This window comes from Amphiura filiformis, chromosome 2 (assembly GCF_039555335.1).
Source record: "Amphiura filiformis chromosome 2, Afil_fr2py, whole genome shotgun sequence".
Taxonomy (NCBI): Eukaryota; Metazoa; Echinodermata; class Ophiuroidea; order Amphilepidida; family Amphiuridae; genus Amphiura; species Amphiura filiformis.
In genome coordinates this window covers 67,100,431-67,120,274 of record NC_092629.1, presented here as the reverse complement: position 1 = coordinate 67,120,274, position 19,844 = coordinate 67,100,431, and the positions used below count along the sequence as shown (strand labels likewise).

Below are 19,844 nucleotides of genomic sequence, written 5' to 3'. Positions count from 1 at the left end.
GTTTTGATATGGATGTACACATATATGGCCATTTGTAAAGGGTAAAGATTATTATATACGTTTGATGCACTATTCAGTTTCATCTTAATGATCTTATCAGAAATTTTTCCGGCTCTCAGTGACCACTCCAGTTCCCCCAAATAACCATTTCCCCGAACTGATAGGTCAACTCCCCCCCCCCCTTTGCACACGCCACTGCTTTTACACTCTTAGCAAATTGAAGTCCTATTCAGGGAAATTAGAAGTTGACTCTGATTTGAATTCAGCGATGCACATGTGAGAAACACAAAATTATCTCCCTGCCCTTTTGACTATCAAAAGGAGCAATTCAATAGTGACATAAAATAGTCAAATTGAATTTTGACTAAATAAATACTCCTACTCAACATTAAAGTCATAATGTACAATTTTCATTAATTTTTTCATTCGTTACTTGAAATGCTGAAATAATATTAGTAATAACTGTCAGGAATCGTGTTTCTGTCCATTTCAACCCAAAAAACAACCAGATAAAGTGGAAGAAATCCCACTAGCTATTTTGGCTTCAACGTTTGATAGCGACTTGCACTTGCACTGAATTCGACAGTGAATGCATCAAAACCAAATTGCAACTTCCCCAAATTGCAACTTGTGTACTTAACACAAATGACCATATGGATTCAGTTACCCTTTTGGATTTCACAGCTCCGAAAGACCCCCTATATATGACCAAAATAGAGCTCCGAAAGACCCTTGATTTTGATCATTTCAGCTCTAAAAGACCCCAAAATTGCATATTCCTTGTATTTCTGGTGTTTTAGGCGATTGTTAACCAGAAAGCCAGGAAAGATCCTTGATTTTGACTGTTCGCAGCTCCAAAAGTCCCCATTTTACTTGTTCACAGCTCCAAAAGACTCCCCTTTTACCGGTACACCGTCAGCTCCCATTTTAAGACCCACCACCTCAAAATTCCGGGGAACATACCCACCACAATTTTCTGATGTGCACCCCCCCTCCCCGATTTTTCCTAGGGTAAATGCCAGAGGTAGGGTGACACTGTTGTTCTCCAATAGTGTGTAACTTCTACACTGCAAATAATGTTGGTCAAAAAAATGACCAACAGTTTGGTCTATATACAACACATGAAACAGTTGGTCAAAATTTGACCAACAAGAGTTGTACAAAAATTATGACCAACAGTTGGTTTACAAAAACTTGCTCAAATATTGGGCAAAGTATTTACCCAACACAGTTGGGCAATTTGTTTACCAATTATTGTTCAAAATTTGAACAAACTGTTGGGCATTTTACACGGTATTGGTTCATATGTTGGTTTATTTTTGCATAACTGTTAAGCAAAATATTTGACCAACATAGTTGGGTAAATATTTTTCACTAATTGTTGGGCAATATTTAATAAAACTGTTGGGCAAATAGTTGACTGTACCAATTATTGGACAAAATTTGATTAAACTGTTGGGCATTTTACACATTATTGGTTCATATGTTGGCTTATTTTTTGCTTAATTATTTTAAAGCAAAATATTTGCCAAATTAGTTGGGCAAATATTTTTCAATTGTGAGGTGAGTTTTCTCTAAATTAATTATAAATACATACAATATTACACGGTCTTACTTGCCTCATTTCATTCTGACCACTGTGTATGAAAAAATACTGAGAAATTTAGTGAAGTTATTTTCAAATACTTGATTGATTAATAAAAAACTGATACGTAAGCTTATTAACTGCTCAGTACAGACTGCCATCATGCATGCATGGCTATGCGTGCATATCACGAGTGTCTGACTCGTACATATTGTAAAACAACTTCACTAAATTTCTCAGTATTTTTTTCATACACAGTGGTCAGAATGAAATGAGGCAAATCACACCGTGTAATAATGTATTTATAATTAATTTAGAGAAAACTCACCTTTAAAGGTGTCAATTAGCTGTGCCAGCCCCCGCTCTGCCAGCACCCATGTCATCCGCCATTTTACGATAAGATCGAAAATGTGCTTTCCAGAACCGGACCGTGCGAATGTTGACCAACTGTTGTTCAATGAAAAGACAACAGTGCGCATGATCGAAAACTTTGCTGAACATTTTACATCTTTTTGCCCAACAACTTGTAATTCATGCAATTTACTACAAAGTTGCCCAACTGATGTGATTTATTTTGCACAACAGTCGTATATAAATTACGTGGCCAAAAACTTAACCAACTTTACTCCTCTCGTAGTAAAATAAAGATAAATAAATGGTCAAAATGAGAGGTTGCCCAATAAGAATTTAGATTTAACTATTATTGGGCAAGCCGTGACCAACAAATAAATAAGTAAAAGAGGTTGCCCAACCAAATAGGTAGAAAGATTTGACCAACTTTTTTGCAGTGTATGATTTCGCATTACAAAGATTCCTAAAAGGTATGCACAATTTTACAAATCACTATAAACTGTCAAATATTATTTTGCAAAATTAGTTTATCGTTGAAGATGTTGAGCTAAAATTTGAAGACACTCAAAGAAAATAACTGCAATAAGGCATTTTAATAGATGACGTGACTGTATGCTTCTTTGGTGAAATGTAATTATAAACAGACATCTCAACAAAATAGAAGTTTTTTCACTTCCTTGTTTGTCATTTAATCAAAATATTTTTAAGTAATTCCATTCTCAGAGCAATAGTCATGATTCTCTAATTGGCAATAAAAACTGAAATACCTTTTCATAATTTGATTGAATAAGGGCTTGTTATCTCTGCATGAGTTTTAAGATGATTATTTCAAAAATGATGAATTCAAAGAAACCCTTGTCTACATCAACTTAATAACATGTCATTCAAAAGGATTTCATTTTGATTTTGTAAAATTATTAGGAGTTTTAAAGTTTCAAACCCTATTATTATTTCCAGTCGATTTTGTAAACAGATTAAAAAGCAACCACTTCTGCCTCTGATATAAGATATCATTTCAAGTGAAAAACATGCTTGTAGTTTTTGGACTTTTCCTAAAAAAGGTACCGTACATGGAAATGTTGATACAATCTCAGCATGATTGTAATAAACATACAGTCACATTTCAAACACTTCCACCTTCAAAATTAAAGGGGCATGGCCCAATCGCTAATAGCCTCATCCCCAGGACCCGAATTTTAATTTCTTGGTACCATAAGAAAGTTCATATTTTTTTGCGAAATTTGAGGGCTGAAAGGCGTTTAGTGTGGATTTTATGAACTAAAAAGTTGACACATTTTGGTCGACCAATATTAGGATTACACAATATTATATATACGGATTCCAAAATCACACTTTCAGCTCTCATATCAAAACGGATTGAAATTTTAGTGTGAAAATTTGCAGATGGGGAATTTGGGTCAATGTCATTCATTCACAATGAAAACCGCAAACAATTAAATCGGGCCATCCCCCTTTTAGTTTCTAAAATCAGGTGTTAAATTGGCGAGTAACTTGGAATGGGTAGGCTACAAATCCCTGGTTGCATACAGTGAGCCCTTAAGGTTGATATCAGATAATCATTTAATTAATTGTCAATTATCTTAATCACAAAAATAGCAATCACTAATTACCCACTTACAGTCCCAACCTATTTAGGCCAAGTTTAATAGGGAATGGACCAGCTTGGATCATGACCATATTGGATCTTGACTATATAGGCAGTATAAACTTAATGTTTTGTTTCTCGTCCAGAGTATTTTCATGAATTGTTGAGGGAGGGAGTGGTTTTTTTTCCTTCATTGTAAAATTAGCATTGTTAGTATATAGTTTTCGGTCTTTTCCAACAGTACTTGAGGAGAGGACAGGCTCCCTTTCTTCTCTTTTTCAAATGTAAGATTCTGAGGGATAAACCCCCTAGAGTACCACAAAAAGATATGGAAGTGATCCTTGTTCTATCAGACATGAGAATTTTCCTTTTTTTAAAGGAATTCCCTTTTTTTTTTTTTGTTTTGATTATTTAAATAATAAACTTATAGGTATAACGTTTTAAAGCATTCCAAAGTCTTAACTTTTTTTTGGTACAGGAGGAATACTTGTCATTCACTATGGACCACAATAGCCTCATCCCAATGGCATAGTTCAATAACCTCAATTAAACAATCAGAGTGCAAAATTTGTTTTGTTGCAGAGTATGAGTTTTTGAACTCAAATTTTCAAAGGTCATCCAATGAATGTGCAAATGTATTGGGGTTATAGAACTGAGCCCTGATAGATGAGCATGTTGTGGATCCTAGTGATTGTAATCAAGGGCTAGTCGCAATGCATTTTGGGCATGGTCCACTATCTCTTCCCCATAGCATCACTAATTTACAATTTCCCTCACAAATTTCCTGCCAACATAGAGCCTGTTCCGAGCCTGTTGTATCAGCTTGTTACTCAATTTCATTTTTATGCAATATTAGGCTTATGATAATAACTCACGCTGGTGTTTTTATGCAATCACGCTGTGTCCTTAGGTAGAATCATCTGTTTCGCACGAAGGTGGTCAAAACGAAAGAAAAAGAAAACTATTTTTGTGGCGAATATCATCATGGTAAGCTTATTGGAGATATTGTCGTAACTGGACTGAAATTTCATCAGCTTAAAATATAAAAATGTTTTGGCTACTTCTCTTGTACTTTTATTACGAGGCTGTCTGGAGAGGGTAGTGTATTAAGTACATTTATTCTCTCTCATTTTGGTATAGGCCTCATTAGATTACCTGGGAGGGGTCATGTTTTGGGGTCAAAAGGTGCTTTTTTGCAATGAAGGTTTCAGATTTAAACTTTGATTGTAGAGGTAGTACAATTATGTTGAATGTGCTTTGCTTTAATTTACATTGAAGAACAAGCAGAGAAAAATGAGGAATCCATTTTCAACATAACTTAATTAACACTGCCACCACCCAAAACCTTATTAAATCCTAACCCCTAGGCTCTTAAATTTCCCTATCCTAACCCTAATGGATTTTCCAAGTAGGGTCAGTCTGTCTGAATTTTTTTGCTGGAGGCTAAAATAACCCTAAAATATCACTGAAAGCTTGAAAATTTGATTTTGAAAATGTTCTGAATTTTATTCAAAAAAAAATCCAGTCAAAATCAATAAATTGTGGCTCCCATGGGCGATTTTACATGATTTTAGCAAAAAGTACAATGAAAAAAATGTGTCCCAAAACGCAAAATCTGGGTCGGTTGGGCCCGTAAAAAAGGGTGTTTTTTTTTCAGGCCTTCCAACTCACCACAAACGTTGGCAACCATAAGAGTTACCAAATCTTTCAAAGACCCCCTTTGTGGCTTTCAATGACTAGAATTTCAAACACCCCTTTGCAATGACTAGAATTTCAAATATCCCTTTTCAATGACACTATAAATATTGACATAAAATTACCGGATTTTCTCAAGTACCCCTTTTATCCAAATTTTGCGGACAGTCCAAATTAAATACCCCCTATTTTGCCAATTTCGCGGTCCTTGCTACTGGTAAAAAAATTCCTTTTTTTCCGCTATTTTGGTAACTCTCATGGTTGCCAATTTTGGGTTGAGCTGGGCCGGGTTTTTTTTCCTTGCCTTATCTTATTAACCCTGAACCCTAATCCCAGGCCCTTAACTAGGTGGGGAGGCAGATGCCCATCGTCAAAGTCCCCTTCTTACCCAAAAAGTCCCAAAATAGAGGTTTTATACCTTTTTGGTCAAAAAAGCATGGCTTGGAGGTGGGGAATTTGGGAAGCTCCTTCCCAGGAAATGTTGGTGTTTGGAGGGAAATTCTGGTATTTGGAGGGAAATTGTGGAACTTTTTTTGCATAACTGCTATCAATTGTGGGAAATTTAGCTTGCTACTTTTATCACCAATACTGGAACACATTTTATATCTATTTTGTCTTTAATAACAAACATTTTTAGAGCAATCTGCCAAAACAGCATATGACTTTCTTCACTCTTGTTGAATTACCCTCTCAGACATAAATCAACACAAGTCCATTATCCCATTATGAAACAAAACAATCCAGTTCCCACCAAATCTCAACTAAAACTTGTCTTGTCTAATTTTGATAAAACCCAAATGCTACATATTTTTGTAAGTCTTTCGACCCATTAACCTAATTTATGCCAGAGGATGACAAACAAACAATTTATTGAATCTGACAAACAAAGTAATGTCAAGAGTGCACTCATCATTGTTGTTTTGGGTTGTGTTGAAATGAGGACAAAAGCTTGAAGGTGTTTCCAATTTGGCAAATCAGTGATCCAAGTGAGAGCTGTATTCAAATTGTCATTTATATCTGTAAAATATTCTTCTTCTTCCTATATACGTGCATACCTCAAATTGAGTATTGTCGCACTGGCTTAACGTGCACAGTTTTTTTTACCTATGCACGATCCTAGAACCTAGGATTGATTGCAGATATCAGAACCAGGGATGGTCCCCCTTCTCTTTTCGAATAGTTCTGACACTAAACGTGCACAGGGTTTGACTCTTCCTGTACACGAGACCAACGGCTTTACGTGACTTCCGAATCACGGAAGAAGCACATACACTACCTATATCTGCACGTGCTAAGCAGTGTATGGGGGGGGGGGCAAGAAGAAATTCTTTAATTAAATTCTGAAATTAAATAACTGAACTTAATTGAAGGATTCCCGACCATATACCGGTATATATTTAGCCCAATATGAAGGTACATTTTGATTTTACACTATTTTGGCCCATCAAATTCAAAAAAGTGTTTGGGGGGCTAAAAAGAAAAATGCACAGGGCAATTTTTGGGGCCCCAAAGTTTGGGGCCCATCTGGCACATACACTACCTATATCTGCACATGCTAAGCAGTGTATGGGGGCGAGATGAAATTCTTCAATTAAATTTTGAAATTAAATAACTGAACTTAATTGAAGGATTCCCGACCATATACAGGGTGTAACAATAAAATTTGTACAATTTTGAAAATAGAATGACACAAGTATGCCGCCTAATTTTTGGTTTGATATTAATATGTCTATCAAGATAATTTCTTTAGCCACCAGATAAGCTTTGTTCCAATAAAATCGTAGGTATGCAAGTGAAGATATAGCCAATTATGTAACCTAGTCTTAAAATCGCTTGGGCCACTTTTTGCCTAAGTGTTACAAAAGTGACTGAATAGAGTTGAATGGACCAGTTGGACGGTGCTCTTACCGGGTGCTCTTATGATAGGTCGATTTAAACAATGGGGTATTCGAAGTGGTAGAAATGATTACATAATAGAATATCTCTTGAGCTTTTGAAAGTCACAACTAAGCACTGGCATAACAATCTCATTTACTAGCAATCGTGGCTGCAGCTCAACACCTTCAGCCCCAATTCACACTGGAAGAGCGTATTTTTATGGTTGTGACATTCGGTAGCACATGGATTCAAGCAGAAACCATAAGATTGTTTATAGCTCATTTTCCAAACTCACGTCTTCCTTCAAGGCACACAATTACATAATAACTATGAGAAGTATGTAAAATTTGTTAACAGAAATGCTGGCAATATAGTGGTTGCCCCAATTCACACTGGAAGAGCGTATTTTTATGGTTGTGACATTCGGTAGCACATGGATTCAAGCAGAAACCATAAGATTGTTTATACCTCATTTTCCAAACTCACGTCTTCCTTCAAGGCACACAATTACATAATAACTATGAGAAGTATGTAAAATTTGTTAACAGAAATGCTGGCAATAGTGGTTGCCCCAGAACAGCTAGATGCCCAGCTGAACTTTATGTCAAAATTTTATTGTTTTGTACTTATGGGTGCAAAAACTGTTCTCAGTTTTACCAATGATATCTCAGGGATATGAGAAATTACTTTATTTATAAGATAATTTGAAAGAAATTTCATGACTTTATTTATAGATTTTAAAGAAATATCATATTATTATTAAGTTCATGTAAATTATATGACTAAACACCACTTATAATTCTTTTGTGTCAGTTCTTTGATGTTTAATGCACGATAAGCACAATCTCACGCGGTTCAAACTTGATATACACTAACATGGCAAAAGTGGCCCAACACGTTTTCTGGACGATTTAATTAATCGGACATAACTTTTGAACCAAAGCTAGTAAAGAAACCAACTAAACGTCTTCTTTTAGCCAAGATATTACTGATTCTCTATTGCATATAACATTTGTGCCCTTACTCTTTTAGTTTTTTCATGAGAAGTCAAAATGCAATTGTACAAATTTTATTGTTACACCCTGTATATATTTAGCCCAATATGAAGGTACATTTTGATTTTACACTATTTTGGCCCATCAAAATGGTGTTTTGGGGGCTAAAAAGAAAAATGCACAGGGCAATTTTGGGGCCCCAAAGTTTGGGGCCCATCTGGCCCAATGGTAAATTTGGCCCTGTTTGGAATTTCATAACATGTAGCTGCTTCTGAGTACATCTTCACAGGCACTGTCAAGTTCACTTTCAAGAGCAAGAGCCTTGTGGGCCATGGACAAGGAACAGTGGGGGGCCTTAACGTCTCCTTTATTAGCCCTATCCTTTCTCTTTTTCCACTTATTTCATTTTTGCTTTTGCTCGGGTCCCTGAACCCTCGGGGGACTTTGTGTCTTTGTCCACCTGCCTGCTACACCCCCTGACAACTTGACTTGCAATCCTCTGAACAAGCAAAGATAATATCTTTGGAACAAGCCTATTGTACCTATTGTATGGGTATATGACTTCAAGTGTGTCTAGCCTTTAAGGAGGCAGGAAGGATGCTAATATAATGTAAAGTGGGCTTTAAACAACATGACAAGTGTGCTTATAACTTCACGTTCAGTATAACATTCTCAATTGAACTTAAACAAATCCTGTCAAATTGTCAAAACCATGGAAACAACACTGAAGGAATTTATATTATTAAGGAGAGTGGGGTGCAGTAACTATAGACCACTTGACAACAGAGGGAAGGGACTGGTCTATCAATATGCTTGAATGAACCGCTACACTGTTTAATGGTTTCCTTGTACTATACGATATGTGGTGGGCGATTTAAAATGCATGTGCCCTGAGCAAACTACGATGCGTACACACACTGCAGGGCAAAGAACAATGGAAATTGCCATAATTCGTGCATACTGCCAGGCAATGACATGGTCTATAATTATGTGCTTTGCATTTGGGAAAAGCTCACATTCGATCATGTCACAAATTAGTGAGTTTGAATATGATCAAGAACACCATGATCAAATGATGCAAATTAATCAAATTTTCACCCATTTTAGCATTTGCACATTTTCACAGGCTTGGTGCGCATTTATCCCAGCAAAGTAACTACCCCACCCCCTGGAAATGTTATTTTACAATTTTCAGCATTATTGTTACGAATAGCTGGAAGAAATGTGTTAAACATTACAACTTGTGGAAGTGACTTCTGTATAATTATTTGAAGTGTAATAAAGTAGGGTAATTAACAGGTTTTGATAACCTTAGCCTATTTACTTACAGTGACAAAAGTGCAAATTTTCGTCTGTGTTATTTTTCACACTTTGCCGATAACTACTTTGCTTGTTTTTAAATTTGTGATTTTTTAGTTTTCTTACATCATTGCGGGTGCTGACTGCATGCATACGATGAGTATAAAAATGTCTTTAAAAATTAAATTTCAGAATGGTAGTAAATTTTCATGACCATATTTGGAATCAGTATGCATTCAAATAAGTACAAACAGACCTAGTATTGGTTCAGTGGTAATATTGAGATAGCTCTTGATATTTTGAAAAAAAAAGTCTTAAAACTTAAAGCCATAATTATGTGTGATTTGCATAAAGAATAGATTGCTATTTAAATGTTAGTTTTCACTGATCAAATTGTCCGACGATCAATTGAAAATTTTGACCTTTCATATTGAAGATATGAATTTTTTTCCCAAAAAGACCTATTTTTTTTGGTGTTTTGGGAAAAAAATCCACATCTTCAATACCAAAGGTCAACATTTTTAATTGATCGTCGGCTTTTCATCCCACCTACATACACTTTTTAAGTTTACTTCGAGTACTGTTAAATATCAAAAATATAAATTTTTAATCATTTGCCATAAAATGTGTATTACATTGCGAATTTCAAAAAATAAAAATTATTTGATATCAGAAGGACATTCTTCGTATTCAGAATGCAATTCGATATGTCTGATGTGCTCTAATGTCCCACAATAAATACTGTCCAAACGTTCATACCCCATCCCTTAAATGAACATGAAAATATCTGTAGTTTCGACATGCTGTGTTTTGTGTGAAAATGCACACTTTATAATAGTATTGCAGAATTTGCTGAGTAGTCGAGAGAGAGAGAGCATACAGTGAAATGGCTCAAGTGAGGGCAGTCAACAGCTTTCAAAAGTGATAAAGTAGTGGTTATGGAAATAATGTTATTCAAAACAAACTTGATTGAAGAACACTATACAAATCATATTAACTTACATTTTGTCCTTATTGTGTTGTTTTCGTTCATATCACTTAGGCCTACATGTTGTGATTAACACTACATACAAAGAGGCAGGCAAAGATAATTTTTTAGTTTTTAGTGATTCAGCGAGAGTACCTTTAAAATATCAACAAAATAATACACAACAAATCTAGGGCACTAAATAGTAGTCCCATAGAGTCAGCTATCAAACTCATCAGCATTACAACACATCCTATAAGGCCTAGTGATTAATTCAATCCCTATGTTGATATTGAGAATGGTTAAGATGATCTCATCTAAACACCTCATCCTATGATCTAAGCCCATTGCATGCACACTACTTATTATGTCAATCAATGCCTGATGTCTTGTCAGTTTTAATCTGTTTCTTTTCCTTATCAGATGTGGTTAAAGGTGGTGGAAGTTCCATGCAATATAATCTAGCAAACAAAACGTTTTTAAAGCATTTTAAAGTGGTTATATTTTGAGTTTTGGTAAAAATGTCAGGTTAAATATGAAAACATTTTTTAAACTAAACATGTTATTGAAAAATATTGTCTACAAAAAATTAAACACTTATTTAAGTTAGAATATTTTGCAGTGAGTAATCGAAAAACGTTTTTGACAGCTGTTAGGCCCTTTACAATAAAATTCTTAGTTTACTGTTTAAGATTTTTTTAAAGGCATGAGGTAATTATTTAGAGGTTAATTACTGCGCATCATCAGTTGTTTTGAGGGTATTGTGAAAGCACAATGTTTAGATATTTCACAATACCCGAAAAATAACTGAGGCAAAGTCATTAATCTCTCATTCATAACTGTCACTTTTCACTTTTTAAATTAATTTACGTCACATTTTCTTCTTTTAAATTTGAAAACAGAACACAATTATTTTAACTGTATCTTTCGTTTTCCCTGTAAAAGATCGAATAGCCCATTAAGGCAATATCGCTAGCGACCAATCACACTAGCACGCAAATATGCGACGTCCAAATACGGCAGCCAGCGTCTGCATAAATTGTTTGATTGCATAACACGTCATACGCCGCGGTCATTGTAGGGCGTACTTTTAGCTACGTCACGAGACGCGGTCATTATAATTTTTCAATGACCTGCATTTGTGTCCGCGTATTGAAAAGTTATTGTCTGTGATTGGATCGTACTTGCTGCGTATATTAATGAGGTTATGAATAATTATTATTTACTTTATTTTGAAACTAACAGTAAACTCAAAATCAATTGTGAAGGGCCTTATGAAAACACATTTTATACCCTTTATGACATTTAAACCCTTTCTACCCTTTTACAAATAATGTCAAAGACGTTTAGTGTGTGCTGGGAAGTTGTAATGTTCTCTTATTTAAAAGAACAACCCAAAAGTTTGATGAAGTCCTATAAACGAAAGTTATTTAGGAGGGGTCAAAAAGTCTGATTACATTTGTAAAAAAGTAGTTAAAACATCGGTCAAAGTTGATATTTTTTAATGATTCAATATATAATTTTAAAATTTTAGTATTTTCTGAAATACGATATTGACATTTTACAGTGGTTGCTTCAAAATGATTTCAAATCAGTATAGATATTTAGAGTGTAATTCGCAACCTGCAACTTGTAAGTTCATTGTGTATAAAGCAGCTGTACCGCACTTTGATTCTTTTTTATGTGAAAATCCAGCAAATCCTATTTTTTTTGTGCCAAAAAGGTATTAATTAAAATTAAGAAAAATATTTTAAAAAAGAATATTAATTTCTTCCATAAACGTGATCAATAACCTAGCATTGTCGCATCCCTCCACAACCCCATCCACCATAGCCATATTTTTTGAACACTGCATATGCCTATCCTTCTTCACCACCAGTTGCAGAATTTTGTTAGCAGTTGGGGTCATCTTGAGGACATGTGCACAAATGGGACTCCAAAAAGCATGAAGAGGGGAGGGTGGGTGGGTGAAAAGTAAAACTACTATGGAAAAGCAAAACTACTATGGAATTCAAATATCACACTTTCAGATACAAGTTCAAACCAGGTCAATAGGAGTAAGTTGGTACACCATTGACATATATCAGGGCCATGTAGCTTGGGGCTGAAGGCTGTCCATCCTTAAATCAATACAATGTTATTCATGCATTTGTATTTATTTGTATGGGAGTAAAGAGGTGTTGATTTTGGTTATTGGGATGATAAATATTGTGGCACTGTCTGACCCAACTGACCCCAGATCCTCAAACTACTCGAATTAAGATGTTGTAAGGCATCACAACTTGCACTTCAAAATTGCTTCGCAGTGTGATGCCAGTGGCTTGGCTAGGACTTTTTCGGGGGGATGGGGTGGGGCAAGACTTTTCACAGACGAGTAGCTTTCTTCTTGGGTTCACCACTGTGTGGGGTACACAATACAGCTTTAAAATGAGCATTTCATTGCAGTTCATACTCCCATTTTCAATCAACAGAAGCAGGGTGCAAATTTGTCAACACAAGTTAGAAACGTTATTTGGTTTGTCTGATCCCTAGTACTTGAAGAACCACTGCCTGTGCAATTATGTGAATTCTATCTTTGACAGATCAATGCCCTTCCAAACAAACAAGGAACTTTTTGTAAATATAAATTTTTATCTTGTTTTCAACTAAGGCCCTTTACAATTGAATACCTGAGTGGAAGAAGGGCCCAACTCCATCAAAACTGTTTTTGAGATATTAAGAAAAAACTTAATATTTGGAAAAGTTTTATAGACAGAATGTTTTCATCTTCAGAGGACTTTTAATACATGAACATACAATACTACATACATTCGAAATTAAATATGACAAGGGCGTAGCAAGGTTGAAAAATGTGGGGCAGCCATCACAAATGTGGGGCAGCCAAATTACAAATATATGCCCAAATTGAAATAAAGATATAAAGAAAAACATAACAAATTTCTCAAAAAGTGGGGCGGCCATGGCATCCCCGGCCGCCCCGCTTGCTACGGCCCTGAAATATGATGTTTCCATGGCAACGGTACAGGTCTTAATACCAGCTGGAGTTGGGCCCTTCTTCCACTAATATACTGCAAGTGCCCGTTCCGTGAGCAGATATGGTATAAATAGCCACAGATATTTGATAATTATCCATTAATTGCACAAGTAGAAGCATGTAATATGTTAGCAAGAAAGTTTATTGTAGTGAAAAGCAGATTTCATGGGTGAACAAAATTTCTCTTATATTCCAATATTTGTGGAAGAAGGGCCCAACTCCATGGAGTTGGGCCTTTCTTCCATAAAAACCATGATTAAGTGTACATGGAAGACTATTTGGAGAGTGGATTTTGACTCATCTTTCACACACAAGGAAGAACAGTCTGTTGGCAATAGAATGTTGGGTCAAACTCATTTTTGTAAAAAAATGGAGTTGGGCCCTTTTTCCACTCAGGTATTCAATTGATTCTTAGTTTCCTGTTTCCCGCCCGCGTCCAAAGAAGAGAATTGCAAAATATTTAATTATTTTATTTATATATTTTGGATTTTCTCTTTTAAAATAACTTTTAATGACTCCCACTTGCTACTTTGATCACATCAACTATAATGATGAATAAATAAAGAACATAACTGTACCATTACTTATGTATAAAATCAAACATAGTTGTAAAATAATTAAATGCTTGTCCCTTGTCGAAACGGGTTGATGTAGGTTGCGACCACTTGTTTTAAAATAAAGAAAATAATAGATAATCTATATAAATAAAAGGAAGGTGTGCACAATTTTGGCTCCCTCTCTAAGCCAGACCATGTTATTGTTCAACTCCAAAAGTGGGGCACTTGGTCATCTTAATATAACTTAAAATTTAGGCTACTTTATTGGTCATGACTTGAGAGATAAATAGTAGTTTATTTGATTTGGTCAATTTTGGAATAAATTTACAGACAACACTGGCAGTCTTATTATCACTATAGAAATACACCTTGGCAGCGAGCCAATGCTTACTGGAAGTAGAGGTATATTGTGCATTGAACAATACAGAACCAGTAATGTTTAGTAACAGAGCTTCATGTAGGTTATAAGCAAATATTTCCCTCTATTCAGTATCGAAGTTACGTAATGTTACTATGTCAACGGGATCACGCGCTAGAGTAATGAACCACAATCGAAATGATCACCACATAAAGTATATGGCACTCGAAGGCATACCAAAGTAGCGTGATCCGGTAACCAAGAGAATTACGTAACCACTTCGATGCTGAATTGCCCAACAAGTTGAAACAGTAGAGGAATTTTGTGTTAGAGCAGGGATGCAAGTCAGAGTAGTTGTCTGTACTGATAAAAAAATCTGTCTCCATATTCATGTGTTGAGGTTTATAATAATACCTAAAATGTTAATTCAATAATTTAAAATTAGGGCAATCATTTTAACCCCAACACAGTGATGTAGACATGATCATAGTGTTTCACAGGGGGTTCAAGGGGGGGGGCATTTGTTTAAGAGGTGGCCTGGGCAGGGGGGGCAGGGATATATTTTTATTAATACATTCCATACCCGGTATAAAATCAGGGCAATCTTTTAGCCCCAACAGTGGTGTAGACATGACCATTAAAGTGTCTAGAGGCCCCACAATGGGGGGGGTGTAAGGGATATATAAATTTGTTTCAGAGGTGGCCCAGGGAGGGAGGGGGGAAAGGGAATATTTTTATTATTAGGCCTACATTACATAACCCGCATTATTTTACATTTCGAATGTCGCACATGTACACAATATAAAACATGATAAAAATGACTTTTTGCACATAACGGGAGGGGGGCATATGATGTGCGGTCGCAACTTTCAACATGGGGGTCTGGGAATTGAGGGAATATCCTGAAAAAAGTTCGTCGGGGGAAGATTCTCAATTCTAAAAATTTCCAGGTAACATATTTATGACAGTCCAGGCCTGGAAAAAATAGGGAACTCAGGAACCTGGTTCCCAGGAAATTTTGGGATTTGGAGGGACATTTTCAATTTCTAAATAAAGAAATATTACATAAGAAATAGTGGGAAATCTCATCTATGTTCCTGGGAAATTGTGCACTTCCTCCAGCCGTGTATGACACAATCACTATCATAGTAATACCACAAACCACTCGCGTTTACTAACCGCTCCCTTTTACTAAAAGTCGCCTCATCCCTTGTTTTCAACCATGAAACAGGAAACTACGAATCAATTGTGAAGGGCCTTAAATGGAAAATGACTCGAAGTCAATGAGATATAATGATATTCATCCAATTTATTTATGTGGCAATGATGAAGTGTTGAATTTGCCATTAGGACAAGTTGACCTATACAATATTTAACTTATTATTTTGTATTAGTGGACATCAAGTTTACTTTGGACCTGGATCTTTTATTAATGAGCATTGAAGCTTTTCTGCTTCTTGACCAAGGGAAGGTTTCCAGTCCACTAGTGAATGCCCTCAATTAAATGGACTATTCCAGAAAATAGATGCACATGTACGTCCTAGATAGATAAATTCAAATTTACAGACTTTTTGACCAGTCATGATAGTTGGAAATCCCGACTTTCAAAGTGTATTAACCCTAACACTAAAAGTGGTGTTGGGCTATCAGAAAGGAAAGATTAGGACCAAAAACGAGAGAATATGAACAAAGAAGTTACTTGGCACCCAGGATTCGAACATTAGACCCCTCGGGTGCCAAGCGCTAAATCATCGACCGGTATAAACCATGTGTCTTTCGCTGGCCCACCCAACAAAAGTGTGCCACTGTGCCTATATGACTTAAGCTGATTGCGTCATGACATCAAGTGGAATCAATGCATTCATGTAATATAGAGTCAGGGTTATTAATAGGCGTAATACATGTCAGTTTGATAGGTCTGTCACACTACGACGGACTGGATCAACGTACATCACCGAATACAAAAATATTTTATTCGGTGGAAAAATCACCAGTCCGGCAGAAGATTCGTGGGATTTTGGGTCCGATTCCGTTCGTCTCTCTATGCGTTGTGGCCGCTAATAATCCTGCAGGCGTCTTATATCCGATCGTTCAACGTCCGACAAATGACCGGATTTGGGGTCCGATTCCGTTCGTTTCTCTATGCGTTGTGGCCGCTAATAATCCTGCAGGCGTCTTATTTTCGATCGTTCAACGTCCGACAAATGACCGGATTTGGGGTCAACGTCCGACAAATGTCCGGTTTGGGGTCCGATTCCCGTTCGTCTCTCTATGCGTTGTGGCCGCTAATAATCCTGCAGGCGTTTTATATTCAATCGCTCAACGTCCGACAAATGACCGGCGAATCCGTCGCATGTGGCACCAACAGGGACGTCCACCCTATCAGAAAAGTGGGGGAGGAGAGGGTGTTTGAGAGGGTTTTTGACCCCTTAGAGGCAGTGACGTAGCAAGCACTTTTTCAGAGGGTGAACAAAGTGGGAAAGACAACTTTTAAGGGGTAAATTTTGACGAAAATGGTCAAATATTGGCTAATAAGTACAAAAGGGCTACAAATCTGATATATCAGGGCAACCAGCGTCCGGGGGCAATAGAGGTGAGAAACCTTTGGACAATGAAGGCCCAATTGAAGCCATTTGTCATTTTTTGGATCAATTTTAGCACTATTATTGGGTACTATTTCAGTACCGAAAGAAACGAAAGCCTAATTGAAGCCATTAAAAAGTTTTCACCATTATTGTATAATATAAACAATTGTTTTAAAAATAACACTTGGATGTCCATAGCAGAAGCAAAAAGGAAGACTTGTCCATTTTTGAAAATGAAGGTCCAATTGAAGCCATTTGCATGGGGACTGTAGGGCCTATTTACATTATTAGGCCTAGGCCTATTGTGTATAAATTTAGTTTTAAAAATGGAAAATTTGGAAAATTGTTTTTAGTGCATCATTTTTACACTATTATTGCCTGAAACAAAAAACAAAGGCGGCCCGATTTGAATTTGCAAAATTTAAAATGTTACACTGATCCACTGACACTTCAGACTCGTAATTTCAGGTAAAGCATGCATGGATTGATATGTTAAAGTCAGGAATAGACCTATAAGTCCGTCTTAAATACTGACTTTGGTGACAAAATATCACAGGCCCTGCATATGGACTGGACGGCAGTAATTTTCACAGGCTTTTTGGGCCAAGGAACCACATTTAAGCACTGTCTGTAATAATCACAGGCCTATACTTAGGCTTACTAGTACTACTGTCCTGGGCCTACTCAATAACGTATACAATTTAACCTTTCCATGTTTTGTCTTCTTTTTTCTTTCTTGTCAATCACTAAAACTGGTAGGGATTTGATATTGCATCCTCTACCCTTCAGAAAGTGCCCCTCTCAATACTACTTACATGCATAGGCCTACTACTAAATTACGTGCAATTTAACTTTTTCTCTTCTCTCCTCTCTTCAATTTTTCTCACTTTCTTTTCTTTTTTTCTCCTTTCCGCCTTTTTTTCTACTTGTCAGTCACTAAAGTACTGGGGAAATATGATATTACGTCACACACCCTTCAGAAAGTCCCCCCATGATCGATGCACATGTTCGCCATAGGCCTACATCCGCACAAGCGCCTACGAAACACCCATGGTATATAAACGAAAGAATAACGAACAAACCCAGGGTATATATACAGAACAGTACGAACACACATCGGACAACTTCCGAACATGTGTATTCGGCACACTCCGCTTCAAGTTTTGTGCATGCACAAAACTTGAAACGTATTGTCGACGGACTAAACAAACATCACCTAACACGAAACGCATTTGGCGGATAATAACAGGACATATGAAGAACATAAAACGAACATTGACGAACACTAACGGATTTACTAAAATACCATCCGCTTCTTATACGGAAGACCGATCCGTGTAGTGTGACACTAAGACGGTCTGGATCAACGTACATCACCGAATGCAAAAATATGCTATCCGTGGTAAAGGCCTCACAAGAACGTATTTACAATTGAACACGGGCCGAGTGCAGCGAACAAAGAACGAACATGAACGAAAGGAGAGCGAACAAACTCCGCAATATGCAGCACCATACGAACACACATCGGATAAATACCGAACATGTGTATTCGGTACACTCCGTTTCAAGTTTTGTGCATGCACAAACTTGCCGACGGCCTTAACGAACATCACCTAACACGAAATGCATTTGGCGGATGATAGCAGGACATAAAAAGAACATAAACGATAATTGACGAACAACAACGGATTTACTAAAATGCCATCCGTTTCTTGTACGGAAGACCTATTCGGTGTAGTGTGACAGACCTATGAAGATTTAAATGTTATTCTGGTCTACATTTTGTGACAATTTCTAAGATTTTCAGACTCAACATGTGATACCAAATAGTAAAGCCCTGGATTGATGTTGAAGGCGGTATTGAATCTACCACATTGCTTTTGGAAACACAATTTCACAGGCTAAACCATTAATAATAAAAGTTCAACATTAGATATAGACATTGACATTTGCCCTGCATTACTTTAAATCCCCATCCATCCAAGTATTTAAACCTCAAAACAAACCAGGCTTTCGCAATGTAGCTAGTTTTGAAGAGTCTTAAATGGTACCGTACTTATTTGATTTTTTGCGAACCCTGTATGCTATGATACAGGTGTCATTACGCTAGTGATGTTGAGGCAACTGTTTTGCGCACCTTTGTGTGGTGTCTTTAAGCATGTGCGTGTATACGCCAACGCTTTGAGTGAACACTAGCAATTTGTAGCTGCGCCCATTGAAATTCACACTGACGTCACTGTCACATCAGGTGGAAACTGGTTTAGGTGGCATCTTCAGTCTTTATTATTTTCAACTCCTTTTTATCTTTCAGACTGCAGCTGCTGCAACGACCACACATGCGCCACCAAATATGGAAGAAGCAACCAAACTTATGGAAAGTTTATGACACAAGTCTACTACAGAAATATCTGGAAAAAACAACTTTAATTGCACTACATGTTACATACTAGTGTTGTAAGCATGCTGGAGAACCTGAAAGAACCATACTTAATTTGCTGATCCTGAATGGACATTTGAAGTGATTGCCACCATCCCCATCACAGTTTGTTGTCATATGCGACACGATCAAGGGAAATGAGTCGGATGTCGCTAATATTGATTTTGAGATATTGGCAAAGAAAGCATGAAATTTCTTTTGTTTTCTATTGTTTTCAGTGATTGATAATTTGAAGTAACTTCGCAAAGGAAAAGTCTTATCAACATGGGATTTCAGTTTCTGAATGCTCTAAATGTTCTCTTTAGAAATACATGTGACTCATTCCCCTTGATGTCACATATTACAAATGAAGAGATCAGTGATGTAAAAGCCGATAAACGACATTTTCATAAACATTTGTAGTTTAATAATATCTGCCATGATGAAATCAGATGTATCATATTCTACAAGCAATGTATATTGTTTTAGATTCTGAATGCTATTTTGGTCCCGATTGT

General features: G+C 36.6%; 1 protein-coding gene across 1 annotated transcript in view; it reads left to right on the top strand.

Moving 5' to 3' along the window:
- The window catches only part of LOC140136621 (uncharacterized), a 157,339-nt gene extending 137,704 nt beyond the window's left edge, over positions 1 to 19,635 (top strand). Inside the window, exon 5 of the mRNA XM_072158312.1 lies at positions 19,222 to 19,635. Within this exon, the coding sequence (XP_072014413.1) occupies positions 19,222 to 19,296 (75 nt within the window). The 3' untranslated portion in view covers positions 19,297 to 19,635. The remainder of the gene's footprint in view (positions 1 to 19,221) is intronic.
- Positions 19,636 to 19,844: the final 209 nt, after the last annotated feature.